Source organism: Mustela nigripes, chromosome 15, assembly GCF_022355385.1.
Source record: "Mustela nigripes isolate SB6536 chromosome 15, MUSNIG.SB6536, whole genome shotgun sequence".
In the NCBI taxonomy this organism is placed as follows: domain Eukaryota; kingdom Metazoa; phylum Chordata; class Mammalia; order Carnivora; family Mustelidae; genus Mustela; species Mustela nigripes.
Window position 1 is genome coordinate 49,639,571 of NC_081571.1, and position 26,619 is coordinate 49,666,189.

At 33.5% G+C, this 26,619-nt stretch overlaps 1 protein-coding gene across 1 annotated transcript in view; it reads right to left on the reverse strand.

Moving 5' to 3' along the window:
* Window positions 1–26,619, reverse strand: part of DACH1 (dachshund family transcription factor 1) — a 426,163-nt gene that overhangs the window by 129,467 nt on the left and 270,077 nt on the right. Inside the window, exon 4 of the mRNA XM_059378140.1 lies at window positions 235–407. Coding sequence (XP_059234123.1) covers window positions 235–407 — 173 coding nt within the window. The remainder of the gene's footprint in view (window positions 1–234; window positions 408–26,619) is intronic.

Here is a 26,619-nt window from a genome sequence, read left to right on the forward strand (position 1 = left end):
TGTCTCTTAATAGATACAACACCGAATGTAAGGGCAGCCTAACCTAATATGGTTTAGTATTATACCTCTGTTTCTTCCTGGTTCTAATTACTATAAGTGATTTTTCTCATAATTTATTTCCTATCACCTAGCTGTTTTAAAGTTAGAATTATGTAATAAAATCACAGATTAAGAGATGGTGGTTTAAGATGATGCTTGGTACAGGCGAAAACAATCATGTAAGAAAACAGTTACCTTAATAACAGATGTCTCAACCCTGGATGGGGGACTCTGAACTTGGGCCGCTGCTGCCATATTTGCAATGGTGCTGAGATGGTTCATCTGGCTCATTGCCATGGTGACAGATGCTGGAGGTAGGCTGACAGGAATTAGAGGATGGGGCATCATCATGAAAGGAAGTTCCAGTCCTATAAAAAATACACATATATCATCACTGCTCTGGTCAAATAAAACTATGAAAACTATGAAACATGGTATATCTCATTTATTAAAATGGCAAATAACATAAATCATTGAAAAGTTAAGCATTAAAAAAATGTTCTAATAATGATTGCCAAAGGAAAAATATTTGTCCCCTTTTAGACAACAATATCCACTCACCACTCAAGGGAATTAATTTTAAGGCTAACTAGTTCGGTGCCATGTTTTATCCTGTCACCACGCTTCATGTGTTTCATACAAATGGTCAATTTCTTGTATTATTCTTCTGATCAGTCTAATTCTTGTTTAAAATATGAGGGTTTTTTTTTAGCTTATCACAATTAATTATTTCTTTATTCTGTCCTATATTTTACTATCCAATAATTAGATTCCTTTTTATGTGCAACTACTTTTAGTGCTAAGACATGCCATTATACAATTTGGCAGAAGGTGATTCTGCTGAAGGGGGTGAAGAGGAGGACTAAGTGCAAGGCTGTGAGGTCCAGGCATGCAGAGCGGGGTAAGAGAAGAATGAGAACCCTGGGGTAGGCAAGAGTAAGGTGTTTCCTTATCCCCGGAAACATCACTGCTGCTTGTGGGGAATGGATATATACAATTCGGATACAATATTATTCCAAGTTTTCTAATGATTAATTTGAAATGAGGTTTTATTTATTTATTTATTTACTTACTTACTTACTTTCTTATTTTGAAATGAGGTTTTAAAAAGTATACCCCATTTGGAGATTGGCCAAGCAACTTCTGGGGATAGAATCTCAAGTAAGTAAATTTCCCCCAAACCATATTTTCTTTTTTGCTTTTATCTTACATAGGTCCTCAATTAAAAAAAAAAAATCTACAATATTTAGCCTATTTTTGGAGTCTAATCTAGTTTGACTAACCAAATTAAGTTACAATAGGTTCTGTTATATACCTAGAGAATTAATTACTTTGTGGAACAGAAGACCCCTGGTAGTTGTAGACTTATCCTTATATTAAGTGATGTTCTAGCCACCATTCAGAATTAAAGTTCCTCATGGAATTCCATCACAAATCCTAAACATGGAATCATTAAATGCCCCCCACATAGTTTAGACACAGTACAAAGAACCTAAGAGATAATTTTACAAAGGTTTATAAATGAAATGTGTGTGTACCAATAAATGTATCACCTTTTGAAACAAAAGTTGATTATTATGGCGATATAGTGTCAAAGTCAAAACAGTACATTTGTGGGCTGGCATCTTAATAATGATGGCCATGTCTTAGATTTCAGTAGATTCTGAAACACCCTAATAGAATATATTTTAGAAGGTGTTTATGAATAATTTGAATTTAGATATGTCCCCAAATTAAATTAACTTATTGTTTAACTGAATCTGTTGAATATACAAACTACCCACTTGAAACAAAATTTCTGTAATGTCCCATCAGTTTATGAGTTTTCATTTCTTAAAAAAGGAAATCATATTTCTTGTAATGTGCTTAGAAACAGCAAAGTTGGTAAAACTCCAATTTAAATGCTTTAGCTCTATTAAAAACCTCATTGTAAAATCTCTACGACATAGTTTTTAATGAAGAATACTTAGTTACTGCCATGATTTTTTTCCATTTACTTCATGAAGACAGTTAAGGTTCAATATAAATTCAAACTCATTAGCTCAATACTGTCTGGATCTTAGAGTAAATTGTTCAGAAGTGGGTAATGAAAACTCAATTCAAATTCTTCAGCAATCAAACAAAGCAATTTTATTAAACAATGAAAAGAATCAATTAAAATGGATATCTTTATTATCTTTATTATTTTACAAGAAACCATGACAGCTTTTGGCTAAAAAAAAGTTTATAGCTTCATCCAGAAATGACTCATAAAAGAAATTTCTCCAGCTTGTTCCTACACTGTGATACAAAAGTTCACTTTCATATTCTCAAATTGATGTACTTTATTTTTCTACTTATGCCTTTTTTGACACTTATGCCAAGGTCCTAGTCAAATATGTAAAAACTAGAAGTATGAATTTTTCAAGGGTATGGTATCACATAAACATTCAGGGATAAAACATTTTTAAAATCTCCACTCTATAACACCTTTATCAATAAATGGTCAAATTTTTTCTTTACATGTTTACTTTTCATTGTATCAGTTAAAACAAAAATTGAGGCATAATCACTGACAGTTAATATAGAAATAATACTTTGGAGTCAATGCTATTTGAATATGGAAACTGAATTGGGAATTTGTACTTAATGGATAGTCTTCTCTATGTATTTCATTTACGATACCCAACAAAAGCAAGCTTTATATTTTCATAGTATGTTGCTTATATGGGCAATTAATATATGGAGTGTAGAAAAATATTCACATTAATTATTTTAGATTCAGTTTGAGCTCTGTTTATATCTATTACCTACTTTTGCTTTTGTTCACTTGAACCAATTTCTTCTTTTATTTGAATTCTGATTGCCAGTTAATAAGTTGGAAGAAGTGATTTTTCCAAATACATTTCAATTTTACTGTCATAGTAGAGAAGCACTGTAACTCTGTTTTTCACACTATATAAAATATTAAGCCAAAATTCTGACTGAATCATTCAGAAACAGATTATAGACAAAATACCATCTATTTTCACATCTCTTTTGCATCACAGAATATTAGTCCCTTGTGTAAGGTAAATATCAATCATCCATATGTGAGTTTTCCATAGCAAGTTTATAACACTAGATTGGATTTTCCCACTACATAAAATGCTCCTAGCTATCTCCGCCAATCATCATTTGTTAAATACTCATGATGTTAGCTCATTTGGGTAATAAATAGAGCAAACAATTAAGAAACTAAGTCTGATGAAAAATATACAATATATAACTAAGTCAGCTGTAAGTGATTTTTGCATTATTTATAACATCTTTTTCTTCTATTAGCATGAATAAATAAGAATTGAAAATAGGCCATTTCAGAACAAGACTTACCCATAGTTATTAAATGTATAATTTCAGGTGCTTTGGTTTAAGTCAATATATTCAGTGGGATTGATATAAGCCTACACACACACACACACACACACACACACACACTATGCCTACATACAAATATATATACACACATATACACATATATACCTTTAAAAGTAAAGTGTACTACCATGCCTACATGAAATCTTGCAAGAGACAGAAGATTAAAGATGTAAGAAAAATTCTTATATTCTTATATTTGCTAAGGAGAGTTAGAGAGAAACAGAAAAGAACTGATGAATTTCTCCTTCCCCATTCTATAGAATCACAGTGTTTCTTGACTTTACAATGGAAGAACAAGATGAACTTGATATAGCCCTTGTATCCTCAAAGAACACATACTGTAATAGGTTGTTAAGGCATGTATGCAAAAACTCATAAAATAAAAATATAAAATGGTTTAAGCCAAGGAAACTGGTCATGAGTTTATGAAAAGACTCAGAGAATGTATCCAGCTGTTGATTACTTGGGATCTGTAATCATACTTTTATGTTGGGGATAGGGAGTGGCAGGAAGAGAGGATCTCCCATACCTGGTCATACACACAGATTGTGGAGAAGAGCAGAAACAGTCTCAGGATAGACATCTGCTTACATAGGTTCAGCTGAGGGTAGAACACAACAGGCAGCTGCTATATGCTGATGTTAAGAGTGTAACCACAAGCACAATCAAGGCCAGCCATGAAAGCTAGAGCATGATTTTGGTGGATGTACAGTCTTACAATGTACAGATGGATGTACAGTCATCCATCCTTTGACTGGATGTACAGTCTTACAATAGCCAGAGGTAAGTAGGTACATAAATGAAAGAAAATTGAAATTAACGCCTGATTACTAATTCTGTCTCTAGCTAAAAGTTGTTAATTATGCATTTTATATAACCTGAAACAATTCCATTCCCCTGCCTAATTATATAGATATTAAGAATATATCAACAAAAATGTATACAAACATATGGAACCTATTTACAAAAAAGTGACTGTGTGTGTTTAGTTTTCCTTTGTGTAAAAAGATGTATGTTCTTCAGGGATAAGCAAGGTGATCTTTGGATTCAGTGTAGCTGAAATGTGAATCTGTAAAGACCAGGTATGGGAGATTCTCTCCCACCTTCTACTCTCTCCACCTCAACATTTCAAAATAGTTCAGATTCTGAAAAAAAGCGGATGGCTTGATGCACTGTCTCAGTCTGTCTATGAGCTCAGATGACTTATCTTGGCTTGCGCCTATTTTATATTTTAACATCTTTTGGGATACACATTTTGTGATGGACCAAGTTTTGAATTCAGAAATATACTGCTTAGAGGAGAAACCCTTAAATTTTGAAAGCTATCTCTACTCTAAAGGTAATCAGATTATGGGACAGTCAGAACTGATAGGTTACAAATATAAAATGGCTTTGGTTTTCCTCTAATTAGTGCCTTCAAACATGTTTTGTCAAGGCTCCCTTTTCAGCCCCTTAATAGCGTCCTAGAATCGAAAAATTCATTCTGGGGGTGTCTGGGTGGCTCAGTTGATTCAACAACTGACTTGATTTTTGCTCAGGTCATAATCTCAGGATCATGAGATTGGGACCCATGTTCAGTGTGGAGTCTGCTTGAGATTCTCTCTCTCCCTCACCCTCTGCTCATCCCCTGTGGGCACACATGTTCTCTCCCACAAAAACAACAACCACAACAATAAAAACCTCACAAAAACAAACAAAAAAATTCATTCCAGTTAACACTCATCTCTCTTTCCCCTTCCCCATCAACATTGGCCAGCCCTAGAGCCTAGATCGTGGAAGACATGGGCTTGGCTAGTTTTTTATCCATCCTCCTCATTTCTTTCTCCTGAATAGTAGAATAAAGGCCTCCTACCTTACCAGTTTCTACTCAAGTCCTCCCTACACTCTACTATAACTCTGCCTATCCACCATTTACATCTTCCACATGGCAGGTACCTAAATGCTAAGAATCTCCTAAGCCATGTCTGATCCTTTAAAGGGGCCCTTCCAGAGGAACATCTGAAAATCTCCCTCAGCTTCCTCTTCTTCTAAGCTCCTGGAACTGCCATTGCCTTTGAATCTAAGGTCCTTCTCTTGGTGTGGGTCCTCTTGTTCCAATTATGTCCATTCTCTCTACCCTACCACTTCTCAATTCTTTATCCCCATGCTCAGATACATACAGAAAACAGAGCAGCAGTTCACATCAAAACAGAAATGCACCTTTTTTTTTTTTTTTTGCACTGGTTACCTTTATTAATTAGTCTAGGTCTTCATTCTGTATATGACAGATAATCAACAGTCACTGGGCAAAAATCCATAGCAAAAGAGAAAACAAGATGAACAAAATTTGAGGAAAAGCAACACCATGAAAAAGAAGGTCCCAAATGAATAGATAGAGCAACTAATTTGAAAGATACCAGATAATTCAGGAAAGATATTTTCAAATTCTAATTAATACCCACACAAAGATTTAAGAAACACTATCAGTGAGCTTCCCTCCCCATCAGATGCCGTCTCTTCACTACAAGGATTTCCATAAGTCCCCTCTACCTATGGTTGTACCCTCTGATAATGCAGGAGGAGGAGATTTGTAGGGTCTGGAGTGATAGAATAGGCTGGTTCAGAGGACCATTAATAAGTAGTAGTTGCTTGTTACTTTCCTTATGATGAGGAATGCCTGATACCTTTTGTTCTTGCATGAAACCACAGGAAAAATTCTATTCTGTATCTTGTTACATGGTATATTCAGTAGACCCAATGACAAATATGGCTGTATTATAAATGAAATTTTAGTAATAGATTCTTGCAAATGAAACTGAAATAAAGAGAAAGAAATGTGGATGTTTAGCATTTGGAATGCTATTTTGCAAATCAACTGAAACATTAAATTATCGATTAAGACAGATGTTCAAAAAAAAGATTACCATATTAAATGTGGAGATAATCATTAGCAAAGAAGACAAGATCACTTTGTTTTTTGGAACACAAATTTTTAAGTAGAAAAGGAAATGCAAAATGTTTTGGGGAAGCACTGTTTCTCTTTAAAAAAAAAAATACACAAACTTTAGGTATGTATAGAGTGGCACCAAGTAGCCTAGCCCAGATAATCATATTTATTATTTTATCTTGCATATAGCTAATGAGAAACAGATTCCAAAAGGGAAGCCCATAGTATTTTTAACGAATTTTGGATAGAGTACATGAAAAATAACCAAACACAAAATTAAAGTTATCTGTAAGAAAACAAACACCTTTAAACTATCATGCATTATAATAGTAAAAGTACACGTAAATGTTATTGTCCTTTATATCTAGATAACGTGTAACTATTCATTCAGATTTTCCCACAGGCTGACCCTGATAAAGGAGGCAAATCTCAGAGAGACTAACGGTCACACCACTGCTTAGTGAGTGACGCTGATAGACTGTGACGGGAACCTGACATTGTCAAGATTTGTTTACAATGAAAATGATGGCAAGAGCAGGCATTTACTCCATACCATTGGAGACCACTTAGAAGGATGTCAACGCCATCTTAACAATGGAGACAAGACTATTCAGTAAGAGTAAATACTAGTCACAGACACTATAGATGTTCAGTTGTTATTCCAAAGGTAAGTGAGAATAAACAAGTTATTATCTGTCAGAGGGTTAACTTCACCCTGGTGAAAAATGAGATACAAATTGTCAGCTCTACTCCTAGCGCTTTGCATAAACAGGAGAAACAGTCTTCTCATGAGTTACTGTAATGCAATCTTTAAACCTTTTTCTGGATAATGTCTGAGCTCATTTGATCTACATTAGCTTAAAAAGCACTGAAATCTTTTGGTGTTTTGGTTCAAATTCATCAAATTATTTTAAAATGAAGAAGAAGTCATCTTTTCCAAGTACAATTAATTATAGGCACAATTTTAAAAATAAAACAAACCAAAATAAAATATTCCAGTTTAGGTATTGTGGTTTAGCAAAAACAAAAATACCATGAATGCCTAGGTTTTAATGCCCAAAGAGAAGGTCATTTCCAGAGACCAAAATTTGTATATGTACACATCTCATGTTTGATTTGGAATTGCTGGCAAAAAACAAACCGGTTGGCTATCATGCAACCAATCCTGCTTAGCTGATGTTCTAACATGAACTTACTTTTTTTTTCTTAGAAAGAATAGTATTTTGATGAATTTTAACTATTCTACTACCAATAAATGAGTCATTTAGTAAACATGTTACTCTCCTAGAAATAGACCTATTTTCTTTAGCTCTCTATCATTAACTAAACCTTACTCTTTGTTACCTGAGTGGTATTTGTTAATTAGGAATTTAAAACTTGCCATACGAAAAAGCTTCTATTTTTAACTGTGATGTATTCTTTTGAATGCAGAGCTAATCTGATACATTTAATTTGATATATTTAATGGTGAGACTATCACACCAGTGTCATTAAAGTCCATGGACTCATCAGAACAAGGCTAATAGCTAGATTTCTTCACAAAGTTGAGATATTTCTATTTCCTTATATATTCTGCATGTTGCTGAGAGTGGCATAAGTTAATAGGCTACACAAAATGACATACAAAATACTGGAAATCAGGACTGCTTATTTCTTTCTTTCTTTTTTTTTTTTTTTTTTTTTATTAGTTGAATGTCCTTCACCACAGTTAACGATTATTGTACTAGAAAGACTGAGGACCAAATTGCAAAATCAGAGCTGGAGTTCAAGTCACTAAGACCAAATGGAATACAAAAAAGGGTATTTAAAGAACAGGGAGACATATAAAAAACAATTATCCTGAGAATCCTTGAGGAATCATGGAAACCCAGAACAGCATTAGGTAACTTATGACAGATAATAGCTTAGGTTTGAAAAGTCTTGATTTCAAACTCATAAAAATTATTAGAACGAATTGCTAGATACAGAATGAAATACTTTATATAGTTTCCCTTATTTCCTACCAAATTCCAGAAAGTTTTGATACAACTTAAAATAAAAGAAGGAAGGCCATTACTATAAAGATAAAAGGTTAAATACTTTACGTGGAGAAGACAGATAATTATATCAGAAAACACTTTGCTTTTTGATGCTTTTGTTTTCTCTGGACTCATTAGCACCATGTTCTAAGTGTTAACCAGGTAAAATGGATCCCCAAAACAAAACAAAACAAAAGCAGACTCAGAGTAAACAGTTACACGGGACTCAATACAAGGAAATAAATAGTAGCCAGATTAATTTGTATAGACTAAATATTTTGATGTTTTGCTAATATGGACTATAAGATGATTGGAAGCAAGAGCCAAATGTTTTTATTCAGTGGAAATGATCATGTTGGAACAGATTGTTAATTTGCACAGCGAAAGTATAATGCTATTACGGACAGTGTGGAAATACAATACTAAAAACATGTGTAAGTTTTCCAATCTAAAACATAGTCATGAAATTCTTCAAAATAAAGCAGTTGGGTATAATGTACCCATGTTAATTTAACTGCATCTTTTAACCTTTCTCATTGCCAATGTCAATGAATTTCTACCTTTTCCCACTTTAACTCATCAAATTATTTTTCCATTAGGCAAACAAATGAACTAGAAATTCTCCTCTCTAAGGATACTGTAATTTCCCTATAGATTTACAATTACATCAAATAAAATTTCAAGTTAATATACTTTATATACTGTTAGTAGAGTAATCAATGTCATGGTATATAATATTAACAAGTTTATGTTCATGGGTAAGTGTTGCTCATGGTCAGCTGACATCAGTTTTAATTTCCATTGTTTTAATGCCATGTTTTTCAGGCTTAAACTATTTATGTTGAAATCAAAAAACCTTTTTCTCACTTGAGCCAAAACGGCTATTAAATTTTCCAAAAAGCATAAAACCCTCATAGGTAGGATGGCATACTCATGGGAATTATCTCAGTATTTCTCATTTGTATGGATGTACATCTTAAATTATCTTTGTCCAAACCTGGTTGGCCTTAAAGAATGACATCACCCCAAAAACCCTGGGATCATCTTTATCTCCTCCTCTCTCACTATGTGCCACAAATATCCATTTTGTGTCTTGTTGATTTCATCTGTGTAATTTATCTCTACTTCAATATCTGGCCCTGTAATCAGATTCAAGGATCATCATTACTTTAAGTACAAATCTTATACTGTCACTCTTCTGCTTGGGGGACTTCAGTTGTTTCCCATTGTTATTAAAGAAAGACCCAACATTTCACCTCTCAATCTAAGCACCACACGGTTGGCCCTATGTTTCTTTTGTTCATCATTGTATCCCCAGCTTTTAATGAAGTAGGACTAATTTTCACTCAGTTCTTGAGGTTAGAGGTGCAATTCTCAGACCAATTCTTAAATTTATATGAGGTAAACTTCAGTGTGGCTTTTAAAAATGCTGAGCTATATAGCCTTTGCTCTTGAGCAACTTACAGTGTGGGAGAGAGATACACAAATAAAGCAAATATGTACCTAATTTTATCCTTTGAAATAAAAAAGAGAAGATGAAGAAGAGGAAGTATGTTTGACATTTTAGAAATAAACTTGATAGAAGTTGTTAACTATTTGGGTACAAAAGGGGATGAAGAGGGTAAAATGTGAAAGATGACTTGAATATCTAGACTAACAATGGGCTGTATGGTGATTACATTAACAAGGTTGATGGTGATGATACCTAACATGTATCATCAACTCTTTTTTTTTTTTTTTAAGATTTTATTTATTTATTTGACAGAGAGAGATAGATCACAAGTAGGCAGAGAGGCAGGCAGAGAGAGAGGAGGAAGCAGGCTCCCTGCCGAGCAGAGAGCCCGATGCGGGGCTCGATCTCAGGACCCTGAGATCATGACCTGAGCTAAAGGCAGAGGCTTAACCCACTGAGCCACCCAGGCGCCCCATGTATCATTGACTCTTAATGTGCCAGGCAATGAGGTAAGTTTTTATATGTACTACCCAATGAATCTTATGAAACTCAGAGGTAGATCCACATTACTGTTATAAAGGTTGGCTTCATCTACCCCAGGATTTAGATTCTGGAATTCTGAACATGTAATCCAAACTTTGAATTGACAAATGAGGAATATCTGACTTGACAATAAATAAAAATGAGTTCGATTTTGGACATACTGTATATGAGATATTTCAGGAACAGTCCAATAGAGATTGACAACAAGCAATTAGAAATATGGAATTGAAATTTGGGAAACAAAGCAGATACCCAATGAGGTAGATTTTGATGTCTTTGATTCATAGCTGGGAGATTAAGCCATGATGCTTCAAGATGGTATAGAAAGCATAAAGACATTTCTACTAAAAATGTATTTCTACTGTAATCCACAGAATAAGTCCCAAATAAGGCAGCTGAATGACTTCAAAACAAAACAAGGAGAAGAAAAAGAAGTCTGAGACGTTGAGCAGGATTAAGCAAATACTGATATATGACTGCTACAATAAGTTCTTAGCACAGAAGAGTATCAATGTCTGTTTATAACGTTCAAGCATCTCCACTTACTTCGAAGCTTTAACATTCTTTTTAATAAGAAAATCAACATGAACACCTGACAGATCTTGAGTCCTCAATGAATACTGAATGAATGAATGTAGGATACTATGATTGAACAAAAAGTTTTTAACAATCCCATTTAAGTAAACAGACAAAACAGAGACAACACACACACACACACAAATAGACACAGCTAAGCATAGCTCGAAGAGGTGCCATTAGTCCAATTTCTAATATGATATATAATTACAATATCGAGCAATTACAAAATCCCGTTAAGAACATTATGGAGAGAGGCAGCTTTAAATCAAAAGACTACATATCACAAATAACTCAGCACATCTGAAGGGCCACTGAAATAATATTATATTATAGTGGTAGATTACACGCAGATGGCAGGCCTGTTGAAAGCTACTGTTTATATGAAACCAAATCTTTCTTTCCATAGCTTTTATTATATGTAGTGAAGACATACTATTCAAAGCACTTTTCGTCAGTTTTTCATGGGCAGACATGGCAGGTGATTTTCAAGGTCAAAATGACCACTAAAATTTCAGTTGCTAGTAATAAAAAAAAATACTTAAGAAGATTAGCATTTAATGTGTATAATTTCATTTCTACATTTTAACTCCAATTCAGGAATTAAGTATAAGCACTTATTTTTGTCCCAAGAATAAATGCATATAATATGCTTTCTACAATGTGAATTAGAATAAGAAAAATGGTTAGAAAATGTGTTTTGAAAGGAGGACTGATTTTTCTGATTATATCAACACCCTTAGTTCAATATAAAGTAAAATTTAAACATCCTTATTCATTTTTTTATTTAAAAAACATATCTGGTATAACTCTTAGAACCATAGTATGACCAATGAAGAATGTAAGGGAGAATACAACCAACCAAAGGTCACACAATGATTCAGTATCAAAATTAAGTGCTAAACATAGGTTCTATGTTCATTTAAACACACACACAAACACGTACACACACATGGTAGTATTTGGATAAATCGTATTCATTATTTTTCTTCCATAAAATTTTCCCAACATCCATATTAAAAAGATGCATACCATGTTAAAAAATAAATAATGAATGATGAAATTACCGTCTTGTCTAAAGTGCTCAAATGGAGAGACAGAATTTTTAAAGTCTATAAAAACAACTATACAAATTGTCTTTATCTATACTCAGGATATTGTATTTCACATGTTTTCAGTGTAAAGGGAACTGTGCCTACTAAAGAAAATATCTTCTTGGGAGGGATCCTTAATTACTTAATCATAACTAGCTATCTAATTGTAGAAAATACTGTCTGTAATAAAAAAATTATTATGATCTGTTATTTTCCCTTGTGATCAAAAATCTGTCTTAAATAATTTCAATATCTCCTCCAACATTAAAATTTGCACTATTTCTCTTTTTCTCTGTTCTACCACACATGTTCTTTCACATTATTACACAGGGAATGTTAGAACCATTGTCAACAGTACACAGATGCTCTCGTTTAGATATACCTGGCCTAACACCTGGGTAAATACACCTTGTTAAATGTTGCTCTAAATTAAAATAATTTATATTAAATAACTACTTAAGACTTCAGTTAGTAGGCTAAGACACAATTTTCAAACCAAATTAAATACCTCAAGAACTTTGTTTAGTTTACATGGTCTGTATAGAAATGCTTTTCCACGTTGGTAAATTTTGAAATTTTATTTGTGAGCTTTCTATGAAGAGTGGCTTTTCACAAAGAAACCTTTTGAGTATAATTTATACTTTATCATGTACTTGAATTATTTTCACCAAGAATTATAATTCTGTAATGGACATACCAATAAAAATTCAAAAATCATTTATTGTTTAAAGGTTATATATGTAATACTATGTGGGATTTTATACATTAGCTATTTTAAATTTTAAAAATCTACAAAAGTATTAAGAGTTTAAGAATAAAAGGTTTAATTTTAAAATATGTCAAATTTCTATTTACTCTGAAAATCATTCTTATGTGAATTTGCTCAGATTAATATTAACATGTTTAAATTCTGGCTTTAAAAAAGATTTCATATTCTTGTCTATCCAAAAGTCAAGTTAATACTGCATATTGAAAATCTTGAAGAGGAAGCAGGAAGAAATCAGCACACTATTAAGAGTTTGATGCAGCCATATTGAATAGAAAAAAAAAATAGAAATAGAAGAGAAAACACAAATAAATTTTTAAAATATCAATATATAATCATATAAAGAGAACCAGATGCCAAGAATGTTATGGTATACAAGACAAGGAGCAAAAAATTATATTTAAAACACCACTATACAACATATACTTTATTTTTATTTATATATTTGAATGAAATCAAATATACATAGAATGTTAGAGTACAAAGCAGACACAGAAATCATTCACTCATTTTTTAACACATATCCAACACCTATTACGTATCAGGCATTGTTGTAAGTACTGGAACTAGAGCAGTAAAGAAAGGAAATAAAGTCTTCATCCTCATGGACTTTATATTCTAGTTGGGAGGTGAGTAGAGAAAATAATGAGCAAATAAATAAATAAAGTGACATGATACATTAAATGAGACATCATTCCAGAAGGTTGAAAGAATTTTTTTTAAGATTTTAATTATTCATTTGAGAGAGAGACAGAGAGATGGAGAGAGCATAGGCCATAGATGGAGAGGCAGAGGGAGAGGGAGAAACAGACTCCCTGCTGAACTGGGAGCCCAACATGGGCCTCGATCCCAGGACCTGGGATCAGTTAGCCATGTGAGTCACCCAGGTGCCCCAAGAATTTTTGAACATATGTGATGCATGTTAGCTTGTGAGTCAGGAGTGCATACTAGAAAGACTTCTCTGAGAAGACCTCACCATCAAGTACAGTCCTCTCATTTTGCAGCAGAGGATATGGGTTCAGAATGATTAAATGACACTTGTGAGGCCATATAACTCTGCAGGATAAGAGCTGGACTTGCAATACATTTTTTGCCTGAACCTTGGTCCTAAATCCTTTCTACTGCACAGCAGAGCACACCAAGTCGAGAGAATTGCCTGAACTGTTCAACAAGGCAAAGATAAACATAAATGGTGGGTCTGGCTGACAGCTGGTAGCTCCACTGATGGAGAAAAAAGTACATATTAGGAAAGCATCAGAAGTCGGAAAGAATTAGGTAGGCTAGGACCAGATTATGGAAGTTCTCAGATGTCAGGATGATGAGTTTGGTCATCATCTTAGGCAGGCGAGAGATATGATTAAAGCAATGTATCAGATGGTCAGAAGGAGGAGAAGGAACTCATCATCAGGAATAATCATCACAAGTTCTGTCATCCACCACATTGACATTGATGTGACCAGGGCAGGAATCCTGATTCTCATATTTCATGCCACTGGAAAATGGATAAAACAGAAAAAAAAAAAAATCTTGTGTTCTCTATCAGTAGATGATGATTGAAGAACAAAATTGGTTTCCAGAGCCAGACATGACAAAACAATTATGTTGAGTGAGGACCTACTGCATACTCTTCCCTATATCTAAATCCCATAGCTTGTAAACTAGTTCCTTTTATATATGTACCAAATATTTTTCCCAAATAAAAGGAAAACTATGGAAGTCTTCACATAAAGAGATACAACAGAAGGCAACAGCTTACCAGTGGATATGAGTTTGGACCTTTTTTTAAGACCCTCCCCAAATGACACAATTAGAGAAGGCAGAAAGGAAATATTGCCCTATAATTCATGATTTAATAATAAGGTTTCTGAAATAAGACAAGCTTGACTTTACTATTTTATTGAAAAATTAAATTTGGAAATGTGTTTTAATATTGCTATTTCTATTCTGTGCAAAGTGCATATTACCGTTCTGTAGCACTTCAAATAACTGTTATCATACAGAATATTATACACATCAGCAGAGAGCAAAACAGTGTTTACTAGCCTGACATTGAAAAATATGCGGCAGTAAAATAAACATTCCCACCTCAGCCACTATTTTTGCTGTTCTTCAGTTCCACTATTTTTGCTGTTCTTCAGTTTCTGTCACTGTTCGCAATTCTTGGGTTTACTAGTATGCCTCAAAAATAACAATATATAATATATATCATGTAGGTAATAATGTCTAAATGATGCCACAAAAACTTGATTTGCAATACTATGTATAATAGCTTACGGGAATTGTATATCCAAATGTATGCATACAAAAAGTACTTACTTTCTTTAGCCTGATAAAATCATAGGCCATGATAAGCCTTTTTTGCCTGAGGAGAGTTTTATTTTTCTTATCAAAATCATAAAGGGATCATATTATATTAAGTTGTGCACATATGAACTAAAGCACAACGTGATTTTTTTATCCGTATGAGATGTCTTTATAAAGCAGATCATTTAACTGGACGATTTTTGTGGTCCTACTCCAAACTTTTCAAGTTAAATTCTATTTTTGTCTGAATGATTTGAAACCTAGTTCAATTTAGCATGCTAAAACAAATTTTCAAGCATCTTACTATGTATAGACTGCTTTTAAAAATTCAAAACATCCCCCATAGCAAATGTCATTTCTTTCATAGTTACAAAATGCAAACTCCAAGTGTTTTATCCTAATGAATAAATGAGTTTGTCCTTTATGTATAAAATATAGTTTGTGTTTGTTGCACAAGTTTTTAATAATAGATGAATTTTAGGTTTGCTCCAACGTATTCAATAAAGTGTGATTAATTTGGTTTTTCAAAAATGCAAACTAGACATTACTATATTACTTCGCAAAATGCACAGCTTGCAACATTATTGTCTCAGTGGGATCTTAAATTGAATTGTAAAATGTGTCTTATTTCCAGTTTGATTTATGTAAGAGATAGCAGTGGATAATGTCCTTTTTGAAGTTTCGCTGCTTTGTGTGAACAAACAATATAAACCTAAAATTCATAATACAGTTTATTAGAACCCAAAGCAAACTTTCGAGTTATATCATGTTTGACTGAAATGAAAATTTACAAGAGACTCAGAATACCACCTTTCTAATGAAACAACTTCTTGAAGGTTCCTATTATGACAGATTATACAATACATTTTTGACATTTTCTGTGATTTTTATTATGATATTTCAAGTAATTACCAAATCATGTTTTTCTCCAAAAAAGCCTTCCTGTGCCCTGAGAATTAATCTATGATACCATTTAACTTGGCTTTTTGAAGTAAATATCACCAGATAAAAGCCAGCTGGATCTGAATAATAGGATACTTGAATGAATGTATTAGTGTTTGAAAAAGAGAGTACAAATCTTCTAAAAAGATTAATTTCCATAAAAAAGATAGCTCCCAGATCTACAAAAGAATAAATTCAAAAACATAATAAACTCTCAGAAAGAAAGGTAGATTAAAGTAAAAGCTGCAGCACCTTGTTACCACAGCTGTTGGGAGGCAGTGATTCTGTATCAATTACGTTTGGTGGGTCCTGTAGGGCTCTTCAAAGCTCTGTGTGCAAAGCCTGAATATGGGATACAAGTGACACCGTAAGTAATAACTTCAGCGATTAATTTTGATGCAACACCACTTCCATTCTGATCTTACTCTCAATATTTACAGTTGAGAGAAGCTACAAAGATTCTGAGGGGAATATATGAATCCAGTAAGGACGGGTTTTTCCCCCCCTTCATTTATTAAAGATGTGGATATGAATTTTTCTTTGTCATGAAAATATTGCAGCTTTATCACACGACATAGTTGCTGACATCATCATGTAAAAAGACCTGAGTTGGCCAATGGACTTTATTTTCAATATCCTGTTTCAAAACAGGTTCTCTACAAAGGGCCATGCATTCTGTTCACACGACTTCTCTACTTTAGTTTGGATAGTGACTAATATAAAAGCGAAGTTAGGCTGGGCAGAAATTCCTCTGGCAGGTAAACTGTACCTTCCCGTCTTGAATGATTCTTAGGCTACTATTACCTTTAAGAAAAAAAACTGAAAGAAAATGAGGAGATAAATTAACTTTTAACTTAGATTAAATCCTATACAAGTGTAAATATGCTAAAATAATTGACATTAAAATGCTAGATCAATCTGAGATAACTTCATGAGAAATACAAAATAATGAATAAAAGAAAGGAAATTACTATCCCATCAAAACAACAAGAGAAGAAAAATCAACTGAAGGAGATTAGTTAAGTCATTTTGGCAACTATATTTTGAAATTAATTTTATTTATATATATTTTTTTAAAGATTTTATTTATTTATTTGAGAGAGAGACAGTGAGAGAGAGCATGAGCGAGGAGAAGGTCAGAGGGAGAAGCAGACTCCCCATGCAGCTGGGAGCCCGATGCGGGACTCGATCCCGGGACTCCGGGATCATGACCTGAGCCGAAGGCAGTCGTCCAACCAACTGAGCCACCCAGGCGTCCCAATTTTATTTATATTTTTAAAGATTTTTTTTATTTATTTGACAGACAGAGATCACAAGTAGGCAGAGAGGCAGGCAGAGAGAGAGAGGAGGAAGCAGGCTCCCTGCCGAGCAGAGAGCCAGATGTGGGGCTCAATCCTAGGACTCTGGGATCATGACCTGAGCCAGTCAGAGGCTTTAACCCACTGAGCCACTCAGGTGCCCCAAAATTAATTTTAATATTTGGAATAAAACAAAGTGCTAACTTTCCTCCATTTAAAAAAAAATTTTTTTTCAGTACACTGTCAAAATCAACCCCAAAATGAAATGTATCCTAGTAATTGCATATGTCTGTTTAAACTAGGCAAGTGGGTTAAGTATAGTGAGATGTTTAAATATGAAGTCAATGTCCATCATCATGAACACACAAAGACACATTGCCGTTATCAGAAAAACAGCAATGAATGGAAAAGGCTATAACATTTATCTGGAAAAGATTTTAAAAAGAAAGGTTGCCTTCTCTGCACTCATATTAACTATTAAATGGTTATGACAATTTTAAGAGGAGCTCAAGAATTTCTTTATCATAGTTCTTCAAGAAAGCTGCTTTTAGTTAAAACATAAAAATGGTAGTTACAAGGTTTCTGCAAATATAACTGCCATTCCATTAAGGAAATGGTGCAGCAAACAGTAAATAGTGGCCTCAAGGGAAATGTAAGTATTGATTTTATTACTGTGTTGGTTGGTTCGTATTTGCAATTGTCAACTCTAATTTTGGGCTATGCTTTAAGTATCCTTAAAACTGCTTAAGGAAAGGACAAATATTAATTGGAAAATATTGATAATTATTATCCTTATGCTTTAAATATCATAAGAGGTTCTTTCTTTCCAGCTTTTGCTAGACTGTCTCTTAAAAACAGGAAATTTTAATTTTGCTATACATAGTAAATGAACAACCAACTCATTTCATTAAGACAAATTATATACTCATTTTGTATACTTTAAATCAGTATTTGACTCTAGGAATAAAATCAATTACTATGAAATGTGTAAATATGGTTACATCCTTCCTTAGAGTAGTTTGGAAATACAGCTTTAAAATTCATTGATAGTTTTCATTCATCTAAAACATATAAAACAGCTATGACACTAATTGTAAAGTCTAGAATTTTTATCATATTGAAATAAACCACGACTCATAGCCTCATTAAATTAAAAAAATCATATACTAAAAAAACACCAAATTTGCCAACTTAATATAATTAATATGTTTTATATTATCATCATCATTATCTTCATCATCATAGATTTCCTCTTTACATTTCAGTAAATGACATTCACACATTTATGCTAAAGGTGTAATTAAGAAACACAGATCATTTTCTTAAACCATGCCAGAGAGCATCTCTGTTTAATATGTAAATTTTCAACTATACCTACGGGGCTGTAAATATAGTCAGTGTTAAACTTCTACAATTAACTAAAAGAAGTGTTTATGCTACACATAAATTTTAGAAATGTCCTCTGTGGAAATCTAAAGAGGTGCAAATTAATATTTAAAAAAAAACATTATGGCTGTTCTTCAGATTAAAAAGCATAAAGTATTCTTAGATTCACAAGCCATACAGTAGACTTTAAACATCACATATCAAAAAGAGAAAGAAAACCTTTAATCAATACACACAAAATCTTCAATGTCACTAAATGCCACACCCCAATATGAATCGATGAAGATGGTGAAAGCAAAATGGTTCCCCTGGTTTTAGCATTAAAGTCGTACTTCCCTTCATTTTGTATTTTTAAATGTTTAGAGAAGAGAAATGTCTTAATGAAGTAAAATCTTGCTTTCACTAGAAATATGGGACTTCTTTGTGGATAATACATATTCAATATGTGTTTATTGGACTACATTTCTCAGTTCCAAATAATTAAAATTTGATAGAAAAATATATAATCTGGCCTCCTTGATTGGACCACAGACTTGAATCTCAGCTCTGACATTTACTCCACAGTTCAGAATCAAAGTCATGAGTATTTTTTCATACTCACTTTGGAATTCACCATAGACTAGAAAGCCTTGCACAGACACTACTCTCTTCAAATGTTAACTGAATGAGTGAAATGCACACAAAAATTTTAGCAAGACATCTGAAAGGACTGAAGTTTTATTTGCAAAAACAGGAAAGATAAAATTGGAGATAAAAAATAATCATTTAAAAATCAACGGACTTTGAAAATACATTTTTGTTCACCTTCATTATCAACCTTCCTGAGACCGCTGTATCGCTTCACGGTGTCTAAGACTGTCAAGTTTCTCATTTGAAACTACTTCAATCTCCTCCTCACTATCACCACTGACTATAAGCATTTTTAAAGAAAATTCTAAAGAAAATGTATTGTACATAAACTAAGGTTTCTTAATACAGATTCTAAAAAATCAGGATTTTTATTTATAATATATAGCTGTATATAGCAGTGATTTTCAAACACATTGGTTTCAGGATCTCTTTGCACACATTGGTCATGTATCAATATTTATATCGGAAAAGGAAATCAGGAATAAAAATGTTTATTTTTTACTAAAAATAACTATAAATTCATTGCATATTAGCATAAATACCATGTTTTAATAAGAAATATTTCCCCAAAAAATACATTTTTGCAAAATTCTTCAATGTCTGGCTTATGAGAATTTATTTGGATTTTCCTATTACTTCTATATTCATTTTTATGTATGCATATATATTTATATTTATTTGTTGCAATGCACAAAACATGTAGCCTTTACAAGCTCCAGTATACTCATGAGAGAATGAAGTTTTTAAAAGGTAAATAAGGTTTCAGTATTATTATGAAAAATATTTTGATTTCTTGGACTCCCTGAAAGTGTTTTGAGAGCCCTTCCCTCAATGGGTCATGGAACCAAACTGCTCCTACACCAGATAACATTTTAGGACATTTTAGAACATCTGGATATGTATTAATTTAGTAAGTCAAATGATATCCTAATATGACTTCAGCCAATAAGAACAAGACTAGAAAACTTGCTCTAAAATTTCTTACAGAAAAATCATTACTTCCATGCCAACAATGGAATTTTTTTTTTTTTTTAATAGGAATAAGAAAGTGAACTCTTTTCTCTAGACTTAAACTTAGCTCACAAGGAATGACTAGTTAGTATTCACAGTGAGGTGGCAGAGGCAGCGTAGAAGTCAGTAAAAGCTAGAGGTGGCTTTTGATATTGCTTTTGCCGTCTTGAGCATAAAGATTCACTCTGTACCTCAAACATTTCATCTGGAAAGTGGGGATAGCACCTGTTCAAGGGTAAGCATAGAATTAAGTAAGATGATGTACATGAAGCATAAAGTACATAGAACTAGATAATTAATAAAGAGAGCTATTATTAAGCAGAAAAGTCAAGGGTGAGATCACAGGTGTTGAGGTCAGACAGAAATGTGACAGGGACAAGATGTTCAAGAAGCTAGGCGACCTCAGTCTGTCATGTGTAATGTACCAATAATCAAGGATAAGTATCAAATTAGCACTCTGAGTAGATAATAAGCATATACGATGTACCTGACATACAATTCATATGAGGAAGAGGAGGGGGAGGAGGAGGAAGTGCCTGGAAAAAAAAAGGGATAATTTCACTGTGTCAATTTGGGGTTTATAAAATTATAGAAAGAAAAACATGACTATCCTTAAGAAATATTATACCTAAGAGAAGCACATTTCAAAACAAATAGAGAAATAATGAATATTATTAGAATATTAATACATGAATATTAAAAGAAAAAAGGAATATAATTTGAAACTAGAAAGTTCTAAAAACTCAAGTAGAACTTGACCATCTTAGTTTTACCAAAGAAAAGTGCAACATTCCTTCAAGGGGTTCCTTAAGTTCTTTAAAGGTAAAGTCTCCACCTTTAGTCTCTACATTGCCTAAGGGAACACAGTACAGGGGTGAGAATAGGCATTCAGTGAACTGGCATGCAGAAAGAAGGCTATGAATTATAATTAACATCTGTATGATGATTTAGACTTATCAATAGAATTTAACAACAAATGAGCTTGCTAGAGAGCTACCTGAGAGTTTAGAGTTTTAGAAACAAGAAGAGTGCAGAAGGGCACCTGGGTGGCTCAGTCGGTTAGACGTCTGACTCCTGATTTCAGCTCAGGTCAAGACCTCAGAGTCCTAGGATCAAATCCCATGTGGGGCTCCATGCCCAAAGTGGAGTCTGCTTGCTTCCCCCTCCCCCACTCATTCTCTCCCTCTCTCTCTAATATAAATAAATCTTTAAAAAATATATAGTGCATAATAGTAATGAATAAGAGCACATCGCCACAGAGTGATAGGAAAAATTATCAAGGGATTTTATTTTTTTTAAGTTTTATTTATTGATGTATAGTTGGTACACAATGTTATATTAGTCTCAAGTGTACAGCATAGTGTTTTTGACAACTCTATACATTATGCCATGCTCACCACAAGTGTAGCTGCCATCTGTCACCACGCAATGCTATTACAATACCATTTACTCTATTCCTTACGCTATACCTTTCATCCCCATGATTTATTCATTCCATAAGTAGAAGCCTCTAACTCCCAATCCCTTTCCCCAGTTTTGCCCATCCTTCTGCCCCCTCCCCTCTGGCAAGGAGCAGTTTGTTCTCTGCATTTATGGATCAGTTTCTAGCAGGGAATTTTAAATATAATGTTGGAATAACGAAAGGCAGGAATTAGATTGAGACAATATAAAAATTATTTTTAAATTAGCAGTTAAAAAAGGAGAGGAATATTAAGGATAGTATAAATGTTCAAACCAATCTTTTGTGAGTACTCATGTTATAATTCAGAGATATTAATACATTCCGAAAACATTTTTCTAATTGTCTAAATTCTACAAAATTAATGAGAACATTTATATTTTAATATTTTAAGATCAGCTGAAAGCTTTTTATAAACAACTGATCTAAATTATCTATTATGTCAATGATTGAAAAAATAGATACCAATCCACTTCCAGATGACTTGGCTAATATGTTTTAATTGGTAAATGAAAGCCACACAATCCAGGTAATCAATAATATTCCCAGTGGCATTTTTATTTCTATCAAAATTTCATTTCTAGCTTCCCAGATGCATTCAAAGCAAGCATGAAAATTTAATTTTTAGACTGCAAAATGTCAAATGAATGTTATCCATTTTAAAATTCAAGGAAGTGCTGTTGAGTGGGAATATATAGAAGAAAAAGAAAATAGCAAGATTATGTACGCTTTCAGCCAAAAGTATTCGTAATCCTTAATTTAAGAGATTTTAAAGGTCAATAATAATGGAACATCCCCATTTTTCATCATCATTTCCCATGATGAAATAAGTAAAATGATATTTTACTATTACTAACTATGAAAAAGAGTCAATTTGAGTTCACATTAAATTTGATTAATGCATATGCTTTTTGAAAATATAAAATTTGAGGTGTTCCTAAGGAAAATAGAGTTCTGAAAATTTCAGTTAATTATTTGATTGTCTTAAGTATAGGTTAGTAATATAATATCCAATTAAAAAACCTATTTGGCCATCTTAAAAAAAACTTATAAAAGACAATAACCTAAATTTATTTTAGATATGTCACATAAATGGAATCATGTAGTATCTGTCTCTCTGAGTTGGCTTATTTCACTTATCTGGGGTGAGGAGGAAATAAAGAGCTGCTAATCAATGAGCATAAAGTTTTAGTTAAGCAAGATGAATAAGCACTAGAGAATTTCTGTACAACATTGTACCTATAGTCAATAACACTGTATTGGACACTTAAAAATTAAAGAGGGTGAATCTCATGTTAAGTGGTTCTACCAAATTAAAATAAAATTGTTTAAAGAAGACAATAACAATATGAAAGAACATAAGTACAGCTTTTCATAGCTCTCTTGGTGCACTAAATAAAATCCAACTGATAAAGCGTAAATATTAAATATATTTTTAAATGCCATGTGTTAAAATAAATAATCTGCTTGATTATGGATACAACTAATAAGGAAATTTGGGGCAAGTTTTGGATTCCTACCTGCCAATATATTACTATGGTACTTTGAAAAAACAGAACGGTTTATTAAAAATATATATTTTATGTAAAAGATCCAGGAATATATCATTAATTCTTATTGTTTTAAAGAAAGTTATTTAATTTACTAAATATTCATTCTCAAAATGCATTTTTTATAATTGAGTGCTCAGAGATTTAGAGATATATAAAATAACTACCTACTAAGGAAATACCATTTTGCTTTTATAGATATTTTATTACATCAATGGAAATTTCTCTATATCCTTCTATGACTAAACTCATAAGCTATAACATAAAAATTACTATCAACAATGTAGGCCAGCCATAAAATTCAATTAAAAATCCCTACATTTTAAGCAGTTATAGTAGCATAATGTGTAAACATGAGCTGAAGTGATGTGTAGCTCCTAGAGCATGTCACATTTAGAAAATAAATGTTTTAACTGTTTCACCATCATTTCTCAGTGCAAAGAATCCTGGAAGCCCTCTTTCGTAATCCTTAGAACTCACTGGAAAAAATTAGTGCTCTTGTTAAAGAACAATTGACATGCTCATAATTTTTTTCTTGGTTACATCTGTTTAGTGATATTGCTTTTAATATATTTTTGGACTCTAAAACTTACACCTCTTGTTAAGTCATTCTTTCAACAAACATGGGTTGCAGGCACTGTTCTAGACACAGAGATTAGCAATGAGCAAATTGGACATCGAAGTCCCAGGACCCATGGGGCTGACGTTCTAATAATTATATGCTCAATAAATCACATGACTTGTCAGACTGTGGTAAGTACCATGGAGAAAAACCAAAAGCAGAGAAAGAGGATAGGGAGTATTTACATATTGAGGAGGTAGGGTGCAATGTAAAATAGGATTGTTGGCTAAAGCCTTAAAGAGAAAATAACATTTGAAGGATATGAGGTAACGAGATCCATGGATCTCTGGAAGAAGAGGATTCCAAAAAGAAGGAACAGCAATGCAAAGACCCGGAGGCAGAAGTGTTCCTGCCATATTTCAAATATGGCCAGGGGGCCTGAATGGCTAAGGGTGAGTGGCTAAACGTGAGCATAGGAGGAAAAGCAAAGAGGAGAAGAATCCAGGAGCCAATTATGCAGTATCAAAGGTTATCAAGAGCTTTTATTATCTTACTCTACATGAAACAGGAAGAATTGGGGATGGTATACCCTGAAGAGTGACCTGGTCTGACATAGGTACTCTCACAGGACTACTCCGACAGCACTAGGGGACAGGGCAGGAAGCAAGAAATCAAGTTAAAACACCCTCATAGTGATCCAGGCAAGAGGTGATGAAGGGGTAAGAGGTGGGTAGATTTGGGGATAAATCAGATGTGGGTAGAAGAGAAGAAAGACTCTACAACAGTTCCAGGGTTTGGGGCACAAACAAGGGAGTACAAAAATGGAATTACCAATAACAGAGACGACAAGACTGAGTGGGTGGGTTTGGGGTAAGATCACCAATTTTTTTTAGAAATTTTAAATTTGAGATGTCCTAAAGTGACCTCATGATCAAGTAACAATTTTGAGAGATAGAGTCCAGGCAGAGAAAATGACTCTGAAAATGACTCTCATTTATGGAATACCAAATGGCTAATGAGTGGATGGTCTCAGATGATACACCTCTTTCATACGTTGCTGTTTAGGTTTTCATTGGAAATAGTATACCTTAAAAACATAAAACAGTTGATTTAATATTTCTTTGTTTTCAGGATTCACACTTATTAACTTATTTGTTCATTTAATTCATTTACTGAGTGGTCACTGAATGGAGTCACTGCCCCCAATACTGGGTACTACAGAAAGGATATGGTTCTGCGCTTGAGGAATTCATAGATGACCAAGAAAGGAAAAAGATATTTGGGTGGTTTATATACCTTGAGGATTTGAAACACAAAATGTAAATGTCTGGTTTATATGAACTGCATTCCTCTAAATGGTTTAATACACATGGTAGTTGTAATAACTGTACTAGAATTATAGGTGACGTTTAGAAAGCATAAAAAGACAATATAAGTAAAACTATTTACTGTTTTATGAAAATTAAGACAATGGTATCAAAAAGCTCTGAGAGTTAAGTTATCTTATTATGATGTATTAGAGATGAATCTCCATTTGCTATTTTACAGATATAAACAAAGCACCATAGGTCAAGCACAAGCTCACTCAAGCGGGGAAGGTCTTCATAGAAAAGGGGATGTTGGAAATGTAGATTAATGAGGGGAAAATGACATTTTTTGGCAGAAGGAACAAACAGCAAGTTTGTGCATGCACATACACACACATACACACACAACTTTGTAGGGCAAACAATTATAGCCAGTGCTTTTGAGGAAAAGTTAGGGCACTGGGAGTGGGGCAAAAAAAGAACATCCAACAACACTGCGTTTAAATTCAACGTTCATTTTCGATTCCAAGAGATTTAAAATTAAATCTAAATCAAGCCGAAAGAAAACTAGTATTTTGAATGATAAATACCACTCAAATAAACCAGTCATTGCAAATTTATTTATTGGCTTACTTCTCAAATTAGTAAAGTAAGGAATCGTTTTTGTGAAGTAGCGTGAATCAAGGGTCCTTCTAACCTAAAATCTCTTGTACTTCTTTGAGGTGTTATTTTCTATTTTGTATTTGTAAGCTAATGTGTAATACCTAACATTTGCCCCATGGATTTAAATAGACATTAGTTTTTTCCCTAAACAAAAATTATTGGGAAAGCCCTCTACCAAAATCGCTGCTACTCCACCTCCCACATTGTGATTTCACTGCCAGGCTCCCAACAGTTCACCTTGTAGTTTCGGCTGCAAACTTTGGCATCCAATCAGGATTCAAATCCTAGTTCATCCATGTCAAAGTGCATGATCATGGGGAATTTTTTTGTCTCAGTTTTGCACTAGATCAGGACAGAAGCATCACTGTCCCTGCCTCCTTATTGCATTGTTATATTGAATGGCTTAACACAAGTCACACACTGGCTTGTCCATCCATTTACTGAGCATAAGTGCTCAGTAAATTGTAGGCACCATTATTAACATGAGTAGAGTTGTTTTCTTGAAAGAGGAGGACAGGGGTGTGTGGGTGGCTTAGTTGGTTAAGTATCTGCCTTTGGCTTAGGTTATGATCCCAAGGTCCTGGATTGAGCCCCAGGTGTGGCTCCCTGCTCAGTGGGGAGCCTCTTTCTCCCTCTCTCTCTGCTGCTCCCTCTGCTCATTCTCTCTTTCTCATAAATAAATAAAATTAGGAAGAG